The 23,751-nt window shown below is 40.3% G+C and overlaps 1 protein-coding gene across 4 annotated transcripts in view; it reads left to right on the forward strand.

Moving 5' to 3' along the window:
• The first annotated feature begins 5,481 nt into the window (after window positions 1–5,481).
• The window catches only part of LOC119728261 (tyrosine-protein phosphatase Lar-like), a 70,103-nt gene continuing 51,833 nt past the window's right edge, over window positions 5,482–23,751 (forward strand). The window contains exons 1-4 of one of the 4 annotated variants that reach the window (XM_038200421.1): window positions 5,482–5,501; window positions 17,055–17,187; window positions 19,345–19,629; window positions 22,275–22,454. In XM_038200421.1, coding sequence (XP_038056349.1) covers window positions 17,094–17,187; window positions 19,345–19,629; window positions 22,275–22,454 — 559 coding nt within the window. In that variant the 5' untranslated portion in view covers window positions 5,482–5,501; window positions 17,055–17,093. Of the gene's footprint in view, window positions 5,502–6,812; window positions 7,056–8,139; window positions 8,159–17,052; window positions 17,188–19,344; window positions 19,630–22,274; window positions 22,455–23,751 lie in introns of those variants that run through there. The other 3 variants (XM_038200423.1, XM_038200420.1, XM_038200422.1) reach the window with 3 other exon arrangements.

Consider the following 23,751-nt stretch of genomic DNA (forward strand, 5'->3'; position numbering starts at 1 on the left):
TATAAAAAGAAATGTTTAAGCTTGCCGCACCTTGCCGCAAATTATTTTTAAAGGTCGGGGTACAGAGGCGAAACGAGAAAATTTTGTACAACACTTCGACCAGACTAGTCTACTACCACATGTTATTGTACGCAAATGGGAATGGTGCCAGACTTATGTAATCTGGCACGCGGTAACAGTTATAATGCTTGCACGCACTTGGAAAGCCGAAGCGCAGGCTAGGCGAAGATGCTACGTACGTGAGTACGAGTACGTATAATGCAACCATTTCCAGTTCATTCGTGCGTATACATTGTATGCGTTCGTTTCACGGGAACCCACTGCGGCAGAATCTCGAGGGTTTGATACGGTAAACAAATAAAATTAATTAGAATAGAAAACACATCAAAATAGGCGGCCTCGAGCCGGCCTCGACCGATTCGCCGAGGCCGGAAGGCTCCGAGGCCGAGGCCAAGGCCGAGGCATTGCACCTCCGAGGCCGAGGCCAAGGCCAAGGCCATGAAAATCGGCCTCGAGGCCGGCCTCGAGGCCGAGGCCGGCCTCGAGACCTCCAACACTGATGACGTCATTAAGTATCAAATTACGAGCGTTTTAAGGGCAACTTTGACAAAATAGTTTGAACTATATCTTTGAACTAAATAGAGTATCGTTTTCTTTCTTCCTGAGGTGGTAGATGGTGATTTGGGCAAAATTCTTATACCCGGGAACAAAAGCGCTTGACCTTTTCTTCTGGTGTTGCAATGAAAATTGAATGCAACTTGAAAACAAGCATTTAACTACGGACACAACAATTTAGGAAATGTTGAGTGAGGAAAAACCTAACACAAAAAGGGCGCCCTCTAGTGGTTCATCACATATACAGTTGAACTTGCTTGAATTTAACATTCATTTGTCAAAGTTTTATCAAATTACCTAGATATTCTTTGGACAAAAAACAAAAGACTTTGCAAGGTTTCAGAATCGATCATCAGACTGGAAGTTATTGTAGGGAGAATTTAAAAATTATCTTTAAAATTCAAATCCGTCATTTGTTCGGTGTCTAATGACTATGTTCGTACCACAAAGTAATACGAAGTATCCAGTACAATGTTGACCTTGGGCTTCAAAATGCTGTGACGTCATCAAACCGGAAGTTAGGTGTTCATACATACACCTAAACGTCATTATAATCTCCCTATTTTCAGATATATGTCCTCTCTGAACTAGTAAATGTGTGCAGTTTGCACATTTTTAACTGCTAACATCATCAAACCGGAAATAACGTGTATGTGTACATAAAATGTACTGAAATTGTTCAAACCCCAAAAGATACTCTCTTTTTTTCAAATTTAAATTCCCGAGATCACGATTTTGTTTTTAAATTGTGGATGCCTCCATGGCCATATCGTCAATTTCTTGCATTATGGTATAATTATGTGAACAGTAACAAGTGTAGCAAGAACGTACTTGGCTGTCATTTCACAAGTAAAGGTTAACACACAAAAAAGTTGGTGATTTCATTATCTAAGAGTGCTCGTTCTAGTTCTACCATACCGACAATTTTATATAAGGGTACGTAATTCAAGGTAAAAACAAATAAGTTGCACTGAGAACATATCTCTCGAATACGTATATGATGACACTCAGACTTGAATATAAAGACCGGCCAGCTGGTCCCTCACATTGAAGACAAAACAAAGATCGTCTTTGGAGTTTGGACAAACTATAACTGCACCACTACGTCTGCGGACAGGAATGTCCAAACATGTGTGTTTCGAAGTAAAAACAAACGTAACTCTAGTTTCTTACTCTTCGGACCTCCGCCAGACAACAAGAAAAAAAGGTAATACAAATTCAAACTTTATGCTGTGATTTGTAACGCACGATTTTGCCACCATGTATTAGTCTCTGGTTAGTCTTCAAAAACCTTAGTCATGTGGACAATTCACTTGTCGTAAATGACAGACTGCTTTTCTATCTCTTTTTTTTTTTAATTCTTTTTTATTGATAATGGCCTAACCACACTGTGCGATGCGAATTGTTGGCATATTTTTGTATGACGTATCATGTGTGGCGGATTGATACATCATTGCTAGTCAGGGTGAAGGTTTGAAGGATTAGTCGCCGAATGCATTTTCCGCGCTATTAGAATGGCGCTGTAAGGCTTATTGTTTACTTACCATTTATATTTGAAGGTCGGGTACTGAATAGGAAATCCGTCCACATAATACTACAAACAAAATGTTGAAAATCATCGCTTTCTAGCAGCGAATAATACCGGTACTACTGCATTATGGGAAAAGGTTGCAACGTCAGCAAATAATTTGCTGGTCGAATCGGGTCCAACAACATAATTGAGATAATGTGTGTTTGTAACAAACCAACTAGAGCTGCGGTGGGGCGCCGGGCTCGATCATTTTGTGCACAATTTTGTTCGTGGTGACAACTTGAATAACACGGAAACCGCAAATTTTCAAGGTTTATATGTGTTTTCTTGAGAAACGTGTCAGCCCTGCATGCGTGGCGTCCCTTGACCCCTGACGCCTGAGTCCTCTCGCTTGCCAGAACCATGGAGGATAAAACGACAACCCTTTAAAAAAATATTCTCCGGATAATAATAATTCTGACTAAGTATACAAAATATAGTGGGACAATTGTGGGTGGAGATAATTATTAATGATTTATCCTCATTTGACTTTGATATTCGATGCTCGTACGATTAACTGACAACACTATGAAAAAGTCGATAAAAGCTAGTGCGCCACGTAGACTCGATCCGCATTATCACTATGAATTAAGCAAGTTACGACGAAAATCCGAGTCTGCTTTGGAAGTGGAGCTTAATTGAGCGGACTTCTGCTGTTGCTTCGGGAATAAGGTTTTCGTTAAGCCGATCTCTTTTTTTTTGTATGCAATATTGGACTTAACCACTGGTATTATGTCGTTAAAGACCGCTTTGTTGCCTCCGTCTATACGCACTCTGGTTCCCCTACCCAATCAGCAGTCAGTCAGATGGACGGAGACCGCAAACCAGTCTACATCGCCCTGTGACTTTTCGCTCGTACCCGTACCCCCGCCCTGCGGGGGGGGGTACGAGCGTATAATGTCGAAATTGTTGGATAAGTATGCAAATGAGGAAAAGTCTGGTGCCTGCCTGTGCATTACATCAGCGTTTGTTTTCGTATGTGGTGTTTGGGGGTAAAAACAGATTCGTCGCGGTGTGAGTTACGAAAACACGATTTGTTTTTTCAAAGTTAAAATGTTACAATCTTATTTAGCCAATATATGCAGTATCACATTTCATATTAATATGAGCAAATTAGAAAGGAAATTATTATTTTTGAGAAGGTGTGGACGTCGACGTATTACAATGAACGTGAAACACGTAATTCACGTTGGAAATAACAACACCAAATACCCGATATAATTCCATTACCTGCTAATTGCGCTTTCGAATCAGGATACACAGGAAGCAAGTTCCCGTCCCAGCTGGCTTAATATGGGAAACGGCGAGGTGATATGATCCAATCAATGGCTTTAAATGGGAGCTACATGTAGTTACCGGTCCCCATATTTTAGGGAGTCGGGAAACACCACAAGGAGCTACTGTTCACGTGTGCAGAGGCAGCAGGCCCCTACCGGTTTTAAGCCTTGCGTTTACAAGTACGACTGCTCCACAACACCATTCACTTAATAAAACAAACTCCTCTTTTGTGGCTCGACCGGGCTTCCGTAGCACCCAAAATATAAACGTATTTTGAAAGTGTTAAAAACGTCCAAAATACAAAATAAGATTGTTTTTCCGTTTAAATAAAATGATACAAACCGGTGTCAGTAACTGGGATCGTTAGTGTGACGTCATTTCAGTTTAAACCACGCCCATTGCCAATTAAGTCACATTGGAACCGGAAGCTACCGCAACTGACTTGAGCGTTTATCCAATGGGCGCTATCAGTGGTGCGCGCGCGTAGTCATATTCGCTCGCACCCCCAGGGCGGGGGGGGGGGGGGGGGTACGAGCGAATATCTGAAATACCAAACACTGCAAACTCTGTCTACACAACGCTAACCTGCGCTCCGTATGTATGAGCTGAACTTTAAAATGCAACCCTTGTTTTTAAATGAGTGATGCTGGAGACTTGATTTGAAACTTTCATTGCCGGTGTCACGGTCTAACCTCTCCGGCGTGCTAGCTTCTCCAAGTTGGACATTTCGCTTCAACACGCATGCACAAAATTGCGCAGTATAGTGCTCACTTTCGCCAACTTTATTTGTGTGCTGAGTTCTTTGGGGTTGTACTGGTGCACTTTTGTATACGTCACAGTGTACTATCGAATCCAGACCTAGCGCGCAATTAACTATTAACCAACATCCTAATAATACCCAAAAAGACTTGAAGGATGCACATTTATTTTAAACCGTGGTTGAACGTGGTTGCAAATTGGACATGCATGTGATGGACCACGACCGAGCAAGGAACGGTTCTTAATTATTCCTCAACGCACACGCAATGACCAGGCGCGGTTCTAGAACCAATATTTTTGGGGGGCTAGCACGGTGGATCCAAAAAAAATTCTGGGAGGCGTGCTGAAATGTTGACCGGTTATTCTTTCCAGACACTTAGGCCTCATGCCATATTTTCAATGGGGAGCGCCAATACAATCCTAAAGTCATTCACACTATATTTAATGCACCCTTGTCACGGCTATTTCTTCTTTAGGGGGAGACCGTTCGCATGTACATCACAATGCTTCTTTTTGCTAATGCAATTTTTTTTTTTACTGAATTTATTTTGGGGGGACTAGACAAAATGTGTGGGGGCTACAGCCCCCCCCCTAGCCCCCCCCCCCCCCCCCCCCCCCCCCCCCCCCCCCGTAGAACCGCGCCTGGCAATGACGATGGGAACACAACTTCAGAATGCTGGCAATATGACTTGACCCACAGGAAGTGTTACATAACGCATTCTTGGGTGTCCCTCACAGCCCGAGGAAAAGTTAGCACAGCGGACACATGAGCATGAATTGTGCTCATGTAACGTGCACTGTAACGTGCTCAATTACCCGCCAAATCCACCCGGAGAAGCTAGCACGCCGGAGAAGTGAGACCGTGACACCGGTAGGACTACTGACTATACTGATTATTTGCTGGTAACTATACTTTGTTCAATCGATCATGGTGGAGACAAAGAATGAAATGTCGGTAGCTGAGTAAATCTATATTACTATAGGATATAGCCCTATAGTTTATACTCATTTCTGATTGTGACCTCTTGAAATTCTTGATTGTAGATGAACATCATTGACTGAGTGGAACATCTGTCAGGCCATTCTGCATTTTGTAAAGTCTGGCGACGTCTTCGGTTTGTAGTGACTCCCAATCCAGTTCCCCAAGTAGGCCTATTCGACTGACAATGCCCTCTTCCTCCCTGGAATATTCATTTTTACAAGTGAGCTGCCAAACGCTGTACCTGTTCCAGGGATCGGATGTCTTTCTTCAAGGATGCATCGGTCCCAATCAGTACAGGTATATTCGAGGAGTGCATGGACACTGAGGCCATACTCTTATAATCGGGCACTTTAAAGTTTCACTTTTTCAATTTATACAGTTGCAGAAATTTCAACTGATGACATTTTGAAATCTCTGAGCCTTCTTGCTGGATTCTTGAATCTAGGTCAGCTTAATGTGCTTGAGATAATGGACGCCACAGAGTTTCCAGAGTATGACCACAAAATGTATTCATGATGGGGTGGATAAGTCGAGACCTGAAAGTTGGAGACCGAAAACGGCGAAGACCAATAAGATAGAGGTTCGAGACCCGACCGAGACATACCTCAAGACCTCATGTTTAAATGAGTAAAGAGTATTAGTAAAGAGAAAAGAATAAACAAGTACATGTACATGCCATAATGACATGTACAGGATGTATTTATGAAACATAAAACATCTTTAACGATATGAGACTGATCTGAAAACTACGTGTTAATGATCAATTCTCATAATTTTCCTTGGTTACTCCCGGGTAGGTTTGAATCCTATCCCAAATCATATCATTTTCCATGTATATGCCAATATTAGTTAAGTCTTAAAAATTACGTTTCATATGGATTATTACAAGCCAACGTTTAATTAGAAGAGCCCACTTAACTAAGGGATCATGAATTAATGACTTTGTATTAAAGACACTAAGCAACAACTGAGTTCAGATTGTTAATATTTAAGGTTCATGATAAGTAGATTTCGCATTTTAAAGGACGGAGGTTCAAAATATGCTGCTGATGTATGTACATAAATGTAGGTCACTTTTTTTCTCCAGCCGGACACTTGGCCTCCTTAAAATCCAATTCAAAACCACAAAAAAGGCACCCGTAACGACCGAGGGCAAAAAAAAGGGCACGAAGTTCTTTTTAAAAAAGGGTACCCAAAAAGGGCTCTCGTTTACAAATTGGGGGTGGGGGGGGGGTGGGGGTGTAAGCGCTGGTGAAAAAGGGCATTTGAATGGAAAAGGGCAGTCTTTACAAAAGCCCCCCCCCCCCCCCCCCCCCAATTGCTCCCAATTCGTGGTAAACCAGTTAAATATTCGAGGACCAACAAATTTCCTCTAGGGGCGCTTGGGGGGATGCAACGATCTCCACCACGCCCCGGCCAAAAAACCTTGGCTCCGCCGCTGATTTTGAGGCTGTGTAGAGAACATCCGACTGACTGTTTCCCAAAGGACAATGGGGACGTGCAGGTAACCTCAAACATCGATGTGCGCATGCGCGCATATCAGCAACTGTGCTGCATGAAATCTCTGATCCGAATAACGAACCAATGTTCATCCGCGCTGTGCGAAATAGGTCAGTGGAGGGCAGTGAATGAAAATGGTGGACATGTCAAACGGACAGACGTTGTGTTACTGTGAAACAAGTGATAGACACTGTTGTGGATAAGTCCCTCATTTGTCTCGTTCGTGAAAACAGATAAGTGACATATTTCAGTGACAACAACTATGGTCATGTAGTTACTTACATTAGTGTAAGTTTTGTGCGGAAAACATCGCTGCGAATGTCGTGAAGAGCTGTTTCCTCGACAAAAAAGGTAGGCTAATAACGGGTAACGTCAGTATTTAGTACATGTAATATATTAACGAGTAACGTTTGGGCTAGTAGTATAGTCGGACTCCCTATTAATTATCGCGGCATCCCTATTATCGCGGCATGGGAAATTTCTCTTTTTACAGTGTCAAAACTCCTTCAAGTGGCGATTTTTATCCAGTTCACCAGTCATCAAGGATTTTCTACCGAAATGTATAAAAAGGACGATTAAAAAATGTTGTGTCTTTCGGGACTTTTAACGATTTTAATAAATATTAACGTTTTCCAAAACTTGCAAAATTTTCCCTCACCGTGTCTGCTAAAAGGTACCGTTTATATTTTAACATAAATCTTTAATTGCGCTCTGTCCATGAAAGTTCCATTGTCTGGTTCCCATTCTTCAGCTGCAAATGTAAAATGAAGTCGAACGACGATATTTGCAGCGCGAAATCGTAACAACTTTTACGGGATCAAAATAAGCACCGCGCGTTAGCGAAAATAAAACGGCACACCGTGTAAAGTGAATGGCGCCCTCAATCGCCGATCAGTAGACTTGCCTCAGGGATTTGTGTTCTCCTTTCGGGGGAAGGGCAGGGTCTTAAGAAATCATCCTGCAGACATTTTGTCTTTAATCAACTTGAACGTTACAGGGAAAATATCAGACTTTATTCAGGGGGTGTTTTGGTCAAAGATAAACTATGAACAAAAAAGTTGGGATTATTATAAAAACCACTTCCCGCATACCGCGATAATAGGGAGTCCACCTCCGTTCGCAAACGCCGCGCATGTCTATTTTCACAGGCATCGTACACGGAATAAACCACACCACCGTCGGATTTTTTTATATTAATTTAAAAAGGAAGAGTTATACTACACATAAGACAGGACAATTCTGGAAGGTTAGTGGGCAATCTCTATTCCGAACGAGAAACGTGATAAGTACTGCGATAATACAGCGTTCCATACTACGCCTATGACCATGATGACATACATGTATGGCGATCGTGATCGTGTATACTACGGGCCCGGTTCCTAAGGGAACAAAATCCACTGTACAATTATTTGACCTATCATATCAAACTAGTTGGCGGCATTAAGAACATGCAGGTAGGCCTATGTCGTAGATAAAGGGCAGGGTTTTGAATTAATTTGAGGGAAATTTGGAGGTATGACAACGACAAAACGCAATGTTCACGAAACGAATGTGGTTTGTGTATCATCAGACCGCCTAAAGCTATGCGCTCCTAATTCGGTAATCCTTACTTTTAGGACCCCGTTCCTATAAGGTTAAAAGACTCACCAAAACAGCTGACTAAATGACACTCAAACATGTCAAAAGTGACATTCTGATGTTTCTTGACACATTTGAACGGTTGGCAATGACACCTTCTTTAATATCACTATCAGCAGGTTTAATTTTGTTTAAAGAGGGCAGGGATTTGATTTATGAGGGGTTAAAGACGACGATGACAAACAGAAAATATATTTAAAAAGCAAGATGGCAAACTGCAAAAAAAGGCAGGAAAGTCACATTTTCTTTGAAAGTGCTTTCAAAATGACAACTAACATGAGTTTATCTGAGGAAAAAAGACTGCTTTAGCCTGCAAAAGTAACTTCGGTACTGGACAGTCACCTGCAAAAGTCAGTTTTGAACAGAACCCCTAAAAATAGAGGTGTCCTAAAGATTAAGGTTTACCCCTAATTTAGACCCGTGAACGTGGCGTTGTATAGAACGCCTCGTTCTTGTGTCATTTCGAACCTGGCGAAATCGATCCGATAATTCCGTATGGGTGTTGAGTACTCACCTAGAAATCTAAATTTGCCCGTCCGATTGTTTAGGCTGTGTAATTTCGACGAAATTTGCCCATCAGTAAAGACCCATACGAACGTGTAGAAATTAGATTTTAACCTGACCCTGACAAATAACCCCGGACGCGTCCGAGTCGCTTGGACAGATTGACGGCTGTTTCATGTCGCAACCCTGAAAAAAAACCACCCCGCAGACGATTGGCTGCTCGGCTCAACTCGTGTACAGTACGTGTGCGCACACACACGCGGGCGCACGTGCGACCGCGTGCGGTGCGGTGAGAGAGGAAAGGACTTGAAACTTGTCTAAAATGATGTCTGTTTTAGCTGCGACAGTAAACAGCCGTCGAATCATACGAAATTAAAACGCAATGCGCATGCGTCAGTTGGGAGAAAATGGCAGCTAGCAGTAGCGGACGGACTTCATGAACCGGGGCCAGAATTTTCCTCAATTTTCGTCAAATGCAAGTTTTGACGTACAAATAGAATTCAAGACAGCTTCATATGTGAGTACTTATTACATGGGCAAAATAAAGTCCAGTGTGTGTAACGGAGGGAGTCAGAGGGACACGTTCGCCAGGTTCGAAAATACACAACAGCGTGGCGTAGTTTACAAGCCACGTTCACGGGTCTACCCCTAATTCTACGCACTCGTGTTTAACATATATTTTGCAATGCGTGCTTCCTAAAAATGACGTACTTTCACTCGGATCGTATCCTTCGAAGCACAAACTTTAACCAGCATGACCAGCACTATTTAACAGCCAAAAAAATGTGGAAAGTGAAGGTTTTACCGGGATTTCAGGGCAAAAATGAAAAAAAATCTGCTTTTTACAGCTAATTACAGTCGTTTTCCTAGTTCCGGATTTTTCCTAGTTCCGGACAGGGCTCGATTTACCCGGGTGCACGCATGCACCAGTGCATGTAGATTTTTGCTTGTGCGCGTAGCTTTTTACTGAGCATGCACGACGTGCATGTAACTTTTTTAACCACCAAAATACTCATTTCATGCATCTATTTACTATTTACAAATGAGTGAGAATAAGAATAAAGTTTGTTGAATACTTGACCAGATAGTGTACAAACGTGTTGTTTCTTTTATATATCCATAAATTATTCCTCACAGCAGATTCAGAGTACGCGGTAAAATTTGGAGATCCCGACGTTCTGCAACCTCCTCCGATCATGCATGTGATTTACCACGTGATACATGCTGCGGATAATTTGGTATCGCACTGACGCTCCGGGCATTCCTTATGTCCGGATCGTAAGTGCGATTCCAAATTATTAGCTGCGTTTATCACGTGGTCTTGTTATTGGCCAATCGGACGCCGCCTATCATATGCGCCACATGAAGCAGACGGGTAGCTCGGAGGGCTCTGATAATTTTGCACGCAAATGACCCTGGGTAACTTGTGTCACTTGTCGGGTTAAAATCTAATTTCTACACGTTCGTATGGGTCTTCATCGACGGCAAATTTCGTCGAAATGACACATACTGAACACGCGGGAAGGCAAATTTAGCTTTTTATGTGAGTACTCAACATGTGTACGAAATTATGTATGGCGGATCAATTTCGCCATGTTCGAAATGCCACAACAGTGTGGCGTTGTATACAACGCCACGTTCACGGGTGTGCTGTCCGTAGAAAGTTTGATAAATCAAAGAGAAAGAATGCCTTCAGAGAAGCAGACGGGTGTAAGTCAATTATGGTGCATGTGGGTTTTTCTTGGCGCATGTAGGTTTTTTGGTCTACATGCTCACGTGCATGCCACTTTTTTTTTGTAAATCGAGCCCTGGTTCCGGATAGCTTCAAATAAAAACCTACCTCTATTGAATTAGTCTCCAATATTTTTTTTTCTGACGAAGTGCATTTTGAAAAGGAAAATGTAAGCTTCTTGATACACGAACATCTTTTCGATAAAATCTTTAGAAGAGGAATTTTGGCCAGATTTCCGACTCGCACTTTGACTTGTTTGGACGGTTTGTAGAAAATCGCGGGAGCTGCGAATCGACGAAAAATTTTCTCCTCGGTACATCACTCATACCGTGTGATTTCGAATATTTTGTTTATACACTACAGTCGTATAAACTCTTCCTTTGAATGTTTGTTGAATCAAAATAAGTTGTAGAGTCTCTAATTTTTGAAAATTCGCCAATGAATGACCGTATGCATTTGACTAGTTCCAGATAGCGCATGTACTTATTCGTCCCTTTACGACCCAACTACACGCGCATTAATTGATTTTGTGTGAAGTATTCTGTGTGCTGTGTCAAATGTTTTCGATCCATGCGTGAGTTCGTGCCGTTGCGCTGCAGACAAATGTTTCAAAATCATTTACGTTTTTCTCTTTGTTAAATTTGGTGGAATTCTCTTGAATGAACTATTTTGGGAAAATGAAATAATACTCTATCAGAAAATGTGCTCGATTCGGCAAGTTCTGGCTGAAATTTTTTTTTATTTTCTCGCATGATTCTTTTTTTGCGCGAAGCAGTTTTTGATCAATTTGGAACTGATTGAACCGATCCGGAACTTGGAAAAGTAACATCAGTACTTTTGACGTCCTTAAGATAAAATAAAAAGAGCCTAAATTTGGAAAATTATTATGTAGTATCTCCATCACTCAAGGTAACTATTGAACCAATGTCACTTGAATTGAGCTGAAAGCAGCCTGAATGATGTTTACTATCCGGAACTAGGAAAACGACTGTACTACACTGCAAGTGCAAATGCAGGCAGAACAGATGCTTCCGGCCTGCAGAAGTTGAAAATATGACCGTACGGTGACCTTTCTTGGTCTCCCACACCACTGTTGCCCTATGTCATAGATAATACTTTGCAGTTTCTTCAGGGGTGTAAAACTTACAGTGCAACTAAAAAGACACGTTTCTTATATTATTTTTATTTATTTTTTGTTGTTGTCTGAACTATTAAAATCTGACATCTTGACAGTTGCCCCTGTTGATTGGGATGATCAAATTAACATTATAAAAGTGGGATCTACATTAAATAGGTAAATATGTATAAAATATATATGTAATAAAATATGTAAGTAGAGGCCTTTCCATAATTTAACAATTATCTATTGAGGATTCAACCATTATATTGAAATTAATCGCAAAATTATGAAAAGTGTATTAGCATTGAAAAAAAGAAAGGAAAAAGAAAGAAAATGTTTGAAAAGCTTCAGGAAATATATTTTCCTAAAACCAAGGAGTCTAACTCATTTAAAAAAAAAAAAAATTATATTGAGTTACATGGCCCGGACAGCACAGATTTTTCACGAAGCATCCCCTGCGTAGAATTAGGCAGGATTTTTTTTCTACAACGCCAAAACTGCACGCTTTGGAAATCCCGTTTGCTGCCACAAATAAAGAGATTTCACGTTGTTAATCGGTATGGTGGATGATCGTAAGCCAACAATATAAGTTTTATTGAGTAAAAGAGTGGTAGCTTTGCTATTTTTAAGCTACTTGGTTGCAAAGCCTTAGGCCCCCCAAAAATACTTCTGCTTCCGGTTACCCGACCAACCCTATTTTTAGGCTGCGACCCTAAAAAATTTATCGGCAATTCCCCCCAAAAAAATTAAAATAATTATTAAATAAATAAAAAATAAAATCTTGTTGACTTTTCTGTCTTCACAAAATACCTCTCAACAACCCTTTTGCTTCAAAAAATGCTTGTATTTATTTGTTTTCTTACTTACATTCGCTATTTTTTACAAAAGAAACCTCCTTTGTTTTTACAAATTTTCGCGATAACTACTTTGCAATTCGATGGCACGGTGACTATAATCACGTGCATAAACCTAGCTCAATGCAGCGACAACTGGTTCCCGCCGCGCGCCGCGCAGGGGCCAATTTAGAAGATATGATGAAAATGCAGTAACCAGTCTGTGCATGGCTAGCGCTAGCATGGCTATGCATTGCAGGCAGTGGTGCACTGTCAACTGGTCGAGAAAGAACATTTTTGCAAGTTAATTCACACAATTGATCTAGCCTATCTGTGTACAGTGTGTATGTATTTTCTGTGTTCAAGAGTTCATTTTGAAATTGCATTGACTACTCGTATTTGGAGTGATACATGCAGCGTGTTTCCCGAAATATTCGACCGTAAAAACGAGGTCTACGTCTGCGCGCCACACATGCACAGTGCATCATACACTTCAGAGTTTTGGCCAGCTTCCCGTCTTGACTAGCGTTGTGCATATGGTGCAAACAACCTGAATTTTCCATGATTTTTTAAGAATTATTGTACGTAAATATATTGACAATAATTAAGGTAGGTTTTATTCACTTTTTGTGGCCATTTTGTGTATAGCTTTCGTAAGTGTAATGGAAATAGTTCAGGCTAAAACTCAGTTCAGGCTACCCCATTCAATCTGTATAAACAAAATTTGCCAAAAAAAAAGTTTCTACCGACCGACCCTATTTTTGAAAGGCATGTAATCGGAAGCAGATGTACAGGGTGTTTCAATAAAAAGGAAACCCAACTTTGGAGAACCAGTATGGACAGACTAAACGTTTATTGGCTATAAAACTGTTGTCATCTGAAAGCGTAATCTCTATGCTTTTCAATGATACCATGTTTACATTTCCAGGGTCATGCATCACTGAGCGCCACTGTCATGAGATTTTGATGCAAAATTGCAGTTGGTTCACTTTCATGTCAAACACAATAGGCAAGGTGTGCATGAGAATAAGTATTCAAGAAGAAGACACGAGTGCATAAAAAGAAACCAAAAAACAAGTCGGGTTGGTTTCAAAACTGGATTTTATTGTTTGTCATGAATTTCTCGTTTTGACCAAGCCAGTTCAAAACAATGTGCCATTTTCCCGAGGATTAACATTCAAGCCATTTCACAGACATTTTCGTAACAATAGGCACACCTTGCCCAGTGTTTTTTTTTTTTAAATGAAAGTGAACCAACTGCATTTTTGCATCCAGTTTTCAAGACAATAATGCTCACTGATGCATGACTCAGAAAATCTAAACATAGTATCATTGAAAAGCATAGAGATTACGCTTTCAGATGATACCAGTTTTATAGCCAGTAAACCTATCGTCTGTCCATGCTCATTCTTTGAAGTTGGGTTTCCTTTTTTTTGAAAGACCCTGTATTTGTTATTTTCGTACTTAAAGTAGTGACACACAATGATCTCCACAATAACTCGCTGTAAACCTCCAAAAGATCACTTTGTACACATCTCATTGCAAATTTAAAGCCTTGAAATAAGACTAGTAATTTGTCGCTGCACCGATATAGGGCTTCATGATGCGGGGCAGTTGATGCGTGCATTGCATCATGCATTCTGCGCGGCTGCTAACTTTAGTGTGTCGTTTGGTACGTATTTTCAAACAACTTTCGACATTACCGTTATTTTCTGAATATAAGCCGTGCGGAGTATAAGCCGCAGCAAGCACAAATCTGCAATTTAAGATTTGAAGTCGGCGTATAAGCCGCACCGGCGTATAAGTCGCACCGACCGCAGCGGTTTCAATGTTGTAAGACCTCCAAATTCTAGTCAAAATGCTCTGAACCAGTTACATTTACACTACGAAAGTTATAAAAAGGGCCACAAAAGTTACATCAAATCATTTACAGTCGATACTCTTACAAACAAATATGGAAATTGATGATACAAAATAAACACCAGGAATTGCTGCCGGCTGGCCCCTCCGGTCCCCGGCCTAAAACTTAGTCATGTTAGTGCATGGCCCAGCAGCCTGCGCCAGCGAATGACAACATTTTCCTGCAGCACTTGACAGAGTATGCAACCCACCCATGTGTCGTCTGACTGGAGCGCTACAAATCTTGCTTTATGGCAACAGATGCTGATTTGTTTTGTCCTAAGAATAAAAAGGTCCGTTTTTACAACAAAACTTATCAAATTGTTGTGATTACTAACAAGTAGTAACGTCAAAAATTCAAGTTTTTGATCGTACTTTCTTCAAAAACAGTCGACACGATGCATGAATTTTTATGGACGAATCCATTAATTTATTTAGGGGTGATTTAGCCCCCGTTTTGAGTTTAACATCGTTTCTTGAATACATTTCAAGAAAAAAAAATTATATTGTGACGTTGAACAACTGATTATCGAATAAAGAAATGTTTTGAACTCCATAAAAAGTATTAGTTGTGTGTGTTTTTTTTTTTACAGCTAAAATATTGGTAATTATTGTTCCCAAGAAAGTACACCCCTTTTATTACCACAAATAGTGTGGTCCATGGGGAAGGCATGCAGCATGGCATGCAGCAATCACGTACAACCGGTTGTCGAAGACAGCTTTCACTCACGCATGGTCGGCCGGCCTGCCGTACTTTTTACCGCTTGGTATATTTTGGTGGGACGTACTTTCGGTTTGTTAATGACTTTCTTAATTGATAATTAATTTCAGCAACAGATCTTTTCTTATACCAGAACACTAAAATACACATTTGAATCTGGCCCTGGACCCCACGTTGTATGGGCTTCGCGCTCGTAGGTTCAGCTATTTTCAGCTATTTTTTTGTTAGAGCTCCACTCACACCCCTGTAATATACAAAATCCGAGGTGACGTCATGATGATGTCATCACCTGATTTTGTTGATTAATTTTTAAACTTTTACATTTTCTTCTACTAGCAAAAAATGACAAAGTGCAATCTGATTGACTTCAAACTAGGCAATGACCCTTAGAAGGTTAGGTTAGTCCTAGACAAGTGATGTTATGATGACGTCATCAATGGTCTTCTTATGACAACATCTTACAGTTGTATATTTTAAATTTTATTCCAAGATAACAACACGTCGGATCGGGTTGGAACTTGGTATACATTGACAGAGACGTGTTACAGAAAAAAACTGGAGTGATGTCATGATGATGTCATCATGGGTCATGAGACGTCATCTTAAAGATGCATATTTTAAAAGTACTATATTTGGAGAACTTACATGTGGATTGATGTTCTTACATATCTTACCTGACTGATGGATGTCACACATTTTTGCTCAATTCTGTGCACTTGAAAATTCCAAACAATGACCAACATGTATAATCTTAAACGAAAAAAAAATGAAGCCCTATATCAAAAAATGGGGGGGGGGGGTGTTGTACATTTGTACGGTAGTCCCTTACATTTATGCTGATTCATTTCCTGTACATAAAATTATCTTCTGAATTTTTCATCTTTAATCTTTGATCTCACACTTTTGTAGCCATAAAGAGGTGTCATATGATTATGAAGTATGGTCAAATCTGTATATTATGTATGGTAATCTGACCTTGTGAATGGGCCATTACCGTTGTACATGTAAAATGTATGGTACAGTAGATAAGGAGTATTAAACTGTGGTATGGTGTTAGTAATATTGTCATTGGCTAAGGGTTGGCTCTAAGACTAAAAAAATCGTTAGAATTAGACTGAAGAGCATTTGTATAAATATATTTTCTTAATACAGTGTGTCCTGAAAAAAAAACCCAACCTGGAGTTTTGGGGCAATTTGCTCAATAACTAATAAACATTTTTCATAAGTGTCCACTTAACGGTGACAGCGCCAGACTCTAATATTTATTTTTTGGGGGGGGGGGGGGACAGTCAAAATAAAATCTTAAGCCTGTGTACGCGTGAGCGTGCCTATTGTCAATGGTCTGGAAATAAACAACTAGAGCAACTTAGAAGTGTAGTCGGTATCAAACCGCAGAATGGTGTATAACAAATGTATAACAAATGTACAAAGATGTTGGCTGCACACTATCTATGGCTGTATAAATGCATGTGTGGCGTGTTTTGTCTAGAGTACCAATGTTTATAATGCTTTCATTGGCCCAAAATGTGTCCACATTTTATGAATCTTAACAGCGAAGAAAATAAACAGAATTAATCTGTTTGTTGATTTGTTGATAATATGTTGGGGGGGGGCAAATTTCCAACTAACTCATCTACCGTATGTATAAACAATAAATTGTATAAATTGATGAGCTTTTTCAAATATTTTTTATTTGTTTTTAACCTTTAAATTATATTTGTTGAACAAAACGTGGCAAAATTCAAAGATATGTGAAAAATCAGAAATGTGATTTTTATAACACATTTAAGACAAGGTCCAATCATCATGAAACTTGCTGAGTACATAGAATATGTTGCCAATATACAAAATGGAAAGTAACATGATGATGTCATCAATTGAATTTTTGTTATAACCCATGCAGATTTACTACTGAGGACAGCTACATACAAGGTGTGCAGTCATGTCGCTGAGGCAGCGTGATAGTCTTTCTTCCAACTGCTTGTTAATCTGTGCATTGGTAACCCTTGTCTGGATGTCAGATCTCTGTGTAGCAGGTAAAAATACGTGTTCCTTTTTAGGCAAAAAAAAAAGCTTGCCCCAAAAGTGTTGCGGCGACCAACATTTTTTTTTTTTCCCCGACTTTTTTTTCTTCAAATGTCGGCTGATGTTGCAGATGATGCTTCAATCCCCTTAAAACTCTAAAGGCCTTCCAGGTGGAGCTTGAGGTGACCTCATTAAGGCCATAAGGCTTGAGAATTCTGCACCCACTTACGATCTTGACCGACACAAACATTCTCTTCGGGAAATTTGGATAGTCAAGAAAAATCAGTGAAAATGGTAACGTCAGACCATGCAGCAACATCGACATCGTGTCTGTGCTGTCAGGCTGGTCATTAGTCTGCTCCCTTACACGTTGCGCTAATTAAAAAGCTTTTACAGGTTCCAGATATACGACCATCGCTTCCACACACACACGTCTGGCTTCCAAACACACAATCACAAAAATACAACACCGTCTGCAAGTTGTGCCCGACTATTCTGTGCAAAATATATGGGAGCCCAGAGAAGCCACATTAAGCTTGTAATCGATCCTTACCCCATCTAAAAACACGTTTAAATTGTGCAGCAGCACGATTCAGTCGAACCAGTGAGTTTGGCGGTTTTGAGACATCATCTTACATTAAAAAATGTTTTTTTAATTTTTCCGACATGCATGGCTACAGGGACGCGCGTGCATACCAAAAACCAAAACCTTTTGGGGGGGGGGGGGGGGGGCCTTATCTGTACATTTCTTGTTTTGATTAAATACTAGCAAATACAATATTTTTGCCCCTTTCAGTTGTAAAAAAATGTATATCATGTACATAATGCAAACATATGAGGAATAATGATGCAGTCATCTGTCACCAATAAGAACTTGGTTTAAGTTGTGTTCCCATGCGACTTTTTGTTTCTTTCAACTCAGGTAATCTCATTGTGACTCGCCTGTAAAACTACTGTAGTTGCACTTAAATTGTTCATAACTTAACAGGTCGGTCCCCCTTGGACTTATTTTATGATTTTTCTGAAATTGATCAGTGGTTCAAAATAAATCCAATGGGAACACACCTCGAGATGGAATTCTGGTTAGGGCGAACCTAAAGCCTGCCGCACACGAGAGCTATCTGCTGAGCAAAAAGTCATTCCTGGCCATTTGCTCAGTATGCAGCTGTGTTTTGCTGCGTTTTCTGCCTCACTAGGCTGTGAGGCAATTATCTGTCATGTTTAATTTTTTTTTCTCCTCGCGAGGCAAAAAACTCAACGTGTGCGGGCAACTTGTGCTACGTGCTGACTGCTGAGCCCAAAAAAATTAACTAGCCAATGAAAGCACATATTCTGTTAACGTGATTTCAAAATGGCGCCCCCAACGTAAGTTCGGCAACTTTATTTTAGAGGACAAGCTGGTTTCTGGCCAGATTATCCTCGTTTGTCGGTCACATGATTTCAAATATAGGGACAAACGCCAGCAGACTTGAAAAGAATTTGCAAAACAACTGGACCAGACCTTCAAATGCTGCTGGGACTTATCCCAATTTTTGAAAACGGGTGACCGAACATTGTTCGAGAGGCAAAACAAATTAAACAGGACAGATGTTTGCCTCATGGCCTCGTGAGGCAGAAAACACAGCAAAAATTGACTGCACACGGTGAGCTGTGTGCTGAGCAAATGGCCACGAATGAATTATTGCTCAGGGCTGAAAGGTAGTGTATATCGTTTGCAGATATCCAAAAAGCAACTGACCATTTAAAAAAAATTTTTTTTTAACATACTTGGTTAAAAGCAATCATTGACACGACGCACATGCGCGCACGGTTTCTAAAATTTGTCGGTCAGTGCGTGACATAGCGTAGCTGCAGTCAGCTGAATGAGAACGTGTCCCGGACGCTGATTTCAGGTGCAATTCAAATCACGGCTTGGCAACTTTTGAATTGAAATTGAGATCCTTGAATATTGTTTTCTCAGAATATACAACATTCACTGAGCTAAAACTTTATCAAGTTAGTTGTTAAGCACCTTTCTCTAGATTTTGAGCACTTTTGTTGCTTCAAACGAAACAAAATGCACAAATGATAACTGATATACCTTTAAACCATTAGACCTAACCAAATAGTGCACATTCTTTAATAATGGAAAATACTTGCTCAATGTTCTTATGCTGTTGAATTTACAGTTCAGCCTCCAGTGATCACCAGAGAACTACAATCTGAGTTTGGTATTGAGGGAGGTGTCATAGTATTTGTATGCCAGGCATCAGGTGATCCTGAACCATCGTTCCGCTGGGAAAAAGGATCTCGCAATGCCCAAAACACCAGATCTGAAATCTTTCCTATGCCTTCTGGATCTGTTCTGAGGATTGAGCCATTAAGAGATGGTCGTGATGATGCAGAATTTCACTGTATTGCTTCAAACATCGCTGGAACAGCAAGAAGCACTGCAAGGCTCCAGGTTTATACAAGTAAGAGACATTTAGAATGCCATATACAATGAAATTTGACCACTGGGCATGCTGGCTACAATAATATCAGAATTGGTTTTTCCACAAACTTTAACAGCTATATTTTTCTATTCTTATTTTTTGTTCCTTCCTCCTCTCCCCCCCCCCTTTTTTTGGGTATATCCCAAATGCCATAAACTTTTGTTCAATATTTTTCTGTATGGCACTTTTGTTAAAAAACTCTTGATCAAACTTTGTACACGGAAAGACCATAGGGACAATTCCATGGTAACTCGCTATATTTGGAAGGGGTTTTCTGTCAACTATGTGCTTTTATTCTGTAGAGTTAAAGCATCTAGGGTGGATTTTTTTTACAGAAGATCCCTAGAGGTGAAAGGACTAAAATGCAAAACAGAAAATTGGCCAACAGAATAAAGTTCTGTTGGCTTGGCAATAAGTGTTTCATCGGTAACTCACGTTACCAGAAAAGAATGTGGCAAACATTTTCATACCATGCATTTTGAAAGTTTCTTCCAACTGTGCACTGATAAAAAAAATGTGTGTTTTTTGGTGCCCAGTTAAAAAGGTGCAAGTCATGTGTTCTCGAAATCACTCATATTTTCTGATCATTCAAAATCTTTCTCCAGCCATTCCTTTGCTAAGTTCATGGTTTCATTCTACTATTAAAATTACCGTCCGTCTGTTTCTACCATTTGGTGACATTTTGGTGACATTTTGGTTGGTTGTCGGTACTTGCTCACTCCAATGACGAGGCTATTTACCCCTGCCGTTCGAGTGAGGCTTCACACAGGCTGCAAGTAGCTCACGCCTTACTGAATGAGCGAGGCTTCGCACAGGCTGCAAGCTGCTTGATCCCTACGTTACTATATATACAGCCATTAGCGTGAGGCTTCACACGGCCCGCAAGTAGCTCACGTCTTAGCGAGCGAGTGAGGCTTTGCATGGGCTGCAAGTTGCTCCCTTCCTATGCTCCTACTTTACGGCCATAAGCCTAAGGCTTCGCACAGGCTGCAAGTAGCTCATGATGCCTCATGCCATGTGGAACGGGTGAGGCTTCGCATAGGTTGCAAGGTGCTCAGTTCCTACGCTACAACTGACCGGCCGCTACACAGTGGTTTAAAATCATATGTGACCCAGACATCAGTATATATTCCAGGACAGTAAATGGTCAAATGTCCTATAAAATACATCAAGCATGTTTAAATACCATCTCTTGGTATAGAAAACTAGGTTGGCGATTATCTAAAAACCTAACTCACTGAAATTGTCAAAAACCAGAGCTAAATTAGGGTACTATTTATCAATGGCGCCCTCTTGTGACAATTTTTGCATTAACATTTATTACGTGTCCGTCACTTCTCACCGTACCGGCACGGAAGCCAAACATTCTCTTTTTTTGTTAGTTTTGGATTTAGTATGTTAAATAAGAGAATAAATGTGTGTTGGGGCACTTCGGGAGGTATTATAACACTCTGTTTAAGACCAGTGGGAGTCTGTATGGGTGATAATTACCCAAGGCGATGCGTGCGCATATCAGAAATCGTAGCCTTGTTTTTTTGGCCTTACCTGCAGTTTCACTTTTTCACCATCACATGGTGTGACGTTTCAGGCGAGTTACTCTGCTACATTGTAAGCACTGTCGATTTCGGAATTTTTAATAATCGATATATCAGAAATCCCATATCGAGAATATTCGATATATCGATTGTACGATGTAAAAGTTAAAGATTCAAAAGTTAAAAACAAAAAACAAAACAAATCTTAAGTTCCAATTTTCCACAGTCTTCTCTCGAGCATGTTGCTCAAACATTTTAAAACAAATGTCATCACTAAGAGTTTTGTCCAGAATGGGCAGTTTCTTTTGAGGTTTTACATTGGGGAGACCGTGAATTCCAGCGAACGCAGAGCACAAAGCGACGCCGCTTGGCATTTTGCCATGTTTTTACTGTGAGTCACAAGCACATGTTGACGCCAAGTTTTATTTCATTATACAGCAAATGTTAAACTCAAAGCACAAACAGGAGATTATTTTGACGATAATTTGACACATTTTCGATGTGATTCCTCAATATCGAAAATTTCGATATTTCGGTATGATTAAAAAATTGCTATCGGCAATATCGATATCAAAATAATATCGAATAATCGAGTAATATCGATATATCGATGGTGCTTTACTTTGCTCTGCTAGTTAATAGAGCAACCCCCAGCGATCCGTCCGTCCTTCCCGTTGAGTCGTGCTGATCATAACCCACATGTGGGGTGATAGTCCTTTCAGAACATCACCCCATTTGTGAAACCTATAGAAAAACATCACCCCGGATGTGAAATCTTTAGAAAAGGGATAAAAGGAACACAAAGCCATCACCCCACACTTTTCTTTCTCCTTGAGTCGTCAGCCCGGGCATCCAGAAATCATTAAAGGTTAATGGTTTCTGGATGATAACTTGACTCCGGCTGAGGGGTTTCAACAGCAACACTGTTATTTTTTATTCACCTTTTTTTTGGGGGGGGGGGTTGGGTTAGATTTAGTACTAAATGATCCATTGGTTTGGTGAACAGTAGGGTACATTGTCCACATTGTTTTCTCTGTGTTTTTATGTGTGCATGAATTGTTACAATGTGTCATACTTTTTCTTCCCTAGGTACACGTATACCTGCTGGTTTTCCAGTGATCACAAGAGACCCGGTGCTTGATGTTGTAGAAAAGGGCTTTCCAATATTACTTCACTGTGAGGCTGAAGGCAACCCAGACCCAGAAATCATCTGGTTCAAAGAATACATACCTGTTGATCTCAGCACAGAGCGAGTCAAGCTTACATCATGTAAGTAAAAAGATAACGGTGAATAATGCCAGCATCTCTCAAATAAAAGCTCACTTCCGTTTGATCAGTCACAGGCAGTTTGGTCAGTCACAGTCAGTCAAAGATATCTTTAAAAAAAACAGTCAGATCACATCTGTGTAAACACTGTGACTAGTCAAATTCCATCAAAAGACAAAGGCTATGTAGGCGATACTGAATTTGCCAGCCAGAGAGGGAGGGTTTGGAAGGAAATTTAGACTGTATACATGGATAGTCAAGTAAAGGCAATTTGCCACCTTGTTCTGTACATTGTGTGGGTATCAGTGTGCACAGACTGCACCAGTGGCAGCTGTTGGCAAACTTTTATAAAGTTCTTGTCATCCCAATGTAGTTGAGAAAATGTGAAGCATTTTCCAGAAATTGAAAATGTTCAGAATAAAGTATGTAAGTTTGGATGCCAAACTTTATGTTCTAAATGTTCAAATGCTCGGTATAGTGGTTTTCGTTACGGTGGCAATGCATTTAACTGATAAAGTCTTGAAAGTCATTGAATGGATGTAACAACAAATTCATGAACATCAATAGACCGATCCGTTAAGCCCTGCCCCATGGTGTTTTGACTAATCACAGCCGTGATTTATGTCTGACATTTGTGCACAAAAGTCTGACATGCGTACATGCGTGTGGCTGGAACATGCAGTGATGCATTGGAGAGGAGCTTGTGTCAATTGCCTACGTGTGTAGTGGGGAAGGGCTTACTGGATTAGTGTATTGAATGAGAGAGACTTTTTTTGTACAAATGTAATTACTTGCATGTTGAGACCATTAGATCATTTGCTTGTCCTTCAGTTGCCCTGGTGATGGTACCATTTTGTTGATTCAGAAGGGAAATATGTGTACTGATGGCTAAATAACTGAAGCTCAGTTTTTCTCACTGTTAATTTTGTATCAGTTTGAGATGCCAATTCACAGTCGGAACCAAAAGTTTGTATCTGTCACAAAGTGTTTGTTATCAAACAAACCTGATATTCTTTGATTCGGGGTTGAAAAAAAATCTGAATGGTTATTATATTATTCTTGCAGTACACATTTTTCCTAGTGAAGTACTGGTACACACTTTGTCCATTTTTGGTTGCGTCACAGAACAAGTCATCTTGCTTTCAATGAATCCGTTTGGTACATGTAGTATGTATATCTGTATTGTATACCTTGTTATTTTTATTGGGACACTAAGCAATACAGTATTTGATTAGATTCACTGTTTTGTTTTCCCTCCTTTTGATTGTGCTTACCATTGGCTGTCAGCAGGCATCTGCCA

This window comes from Patiria miniata, unplaced genomic scaffold, assembly GCF_015706575.1.
Source record: "Patiria miniata isolate m_02_andy unplaced genomic scaffold, ASM1570657v1 HiC_scaffold_20, whole genome shotgun sequence".
Lineage (NCBI taxonomy): Eukaryota > Metazoa > Echinodermata > Asteroidea > Valvatida > Asterinidae > Patiria > Patiria miniata.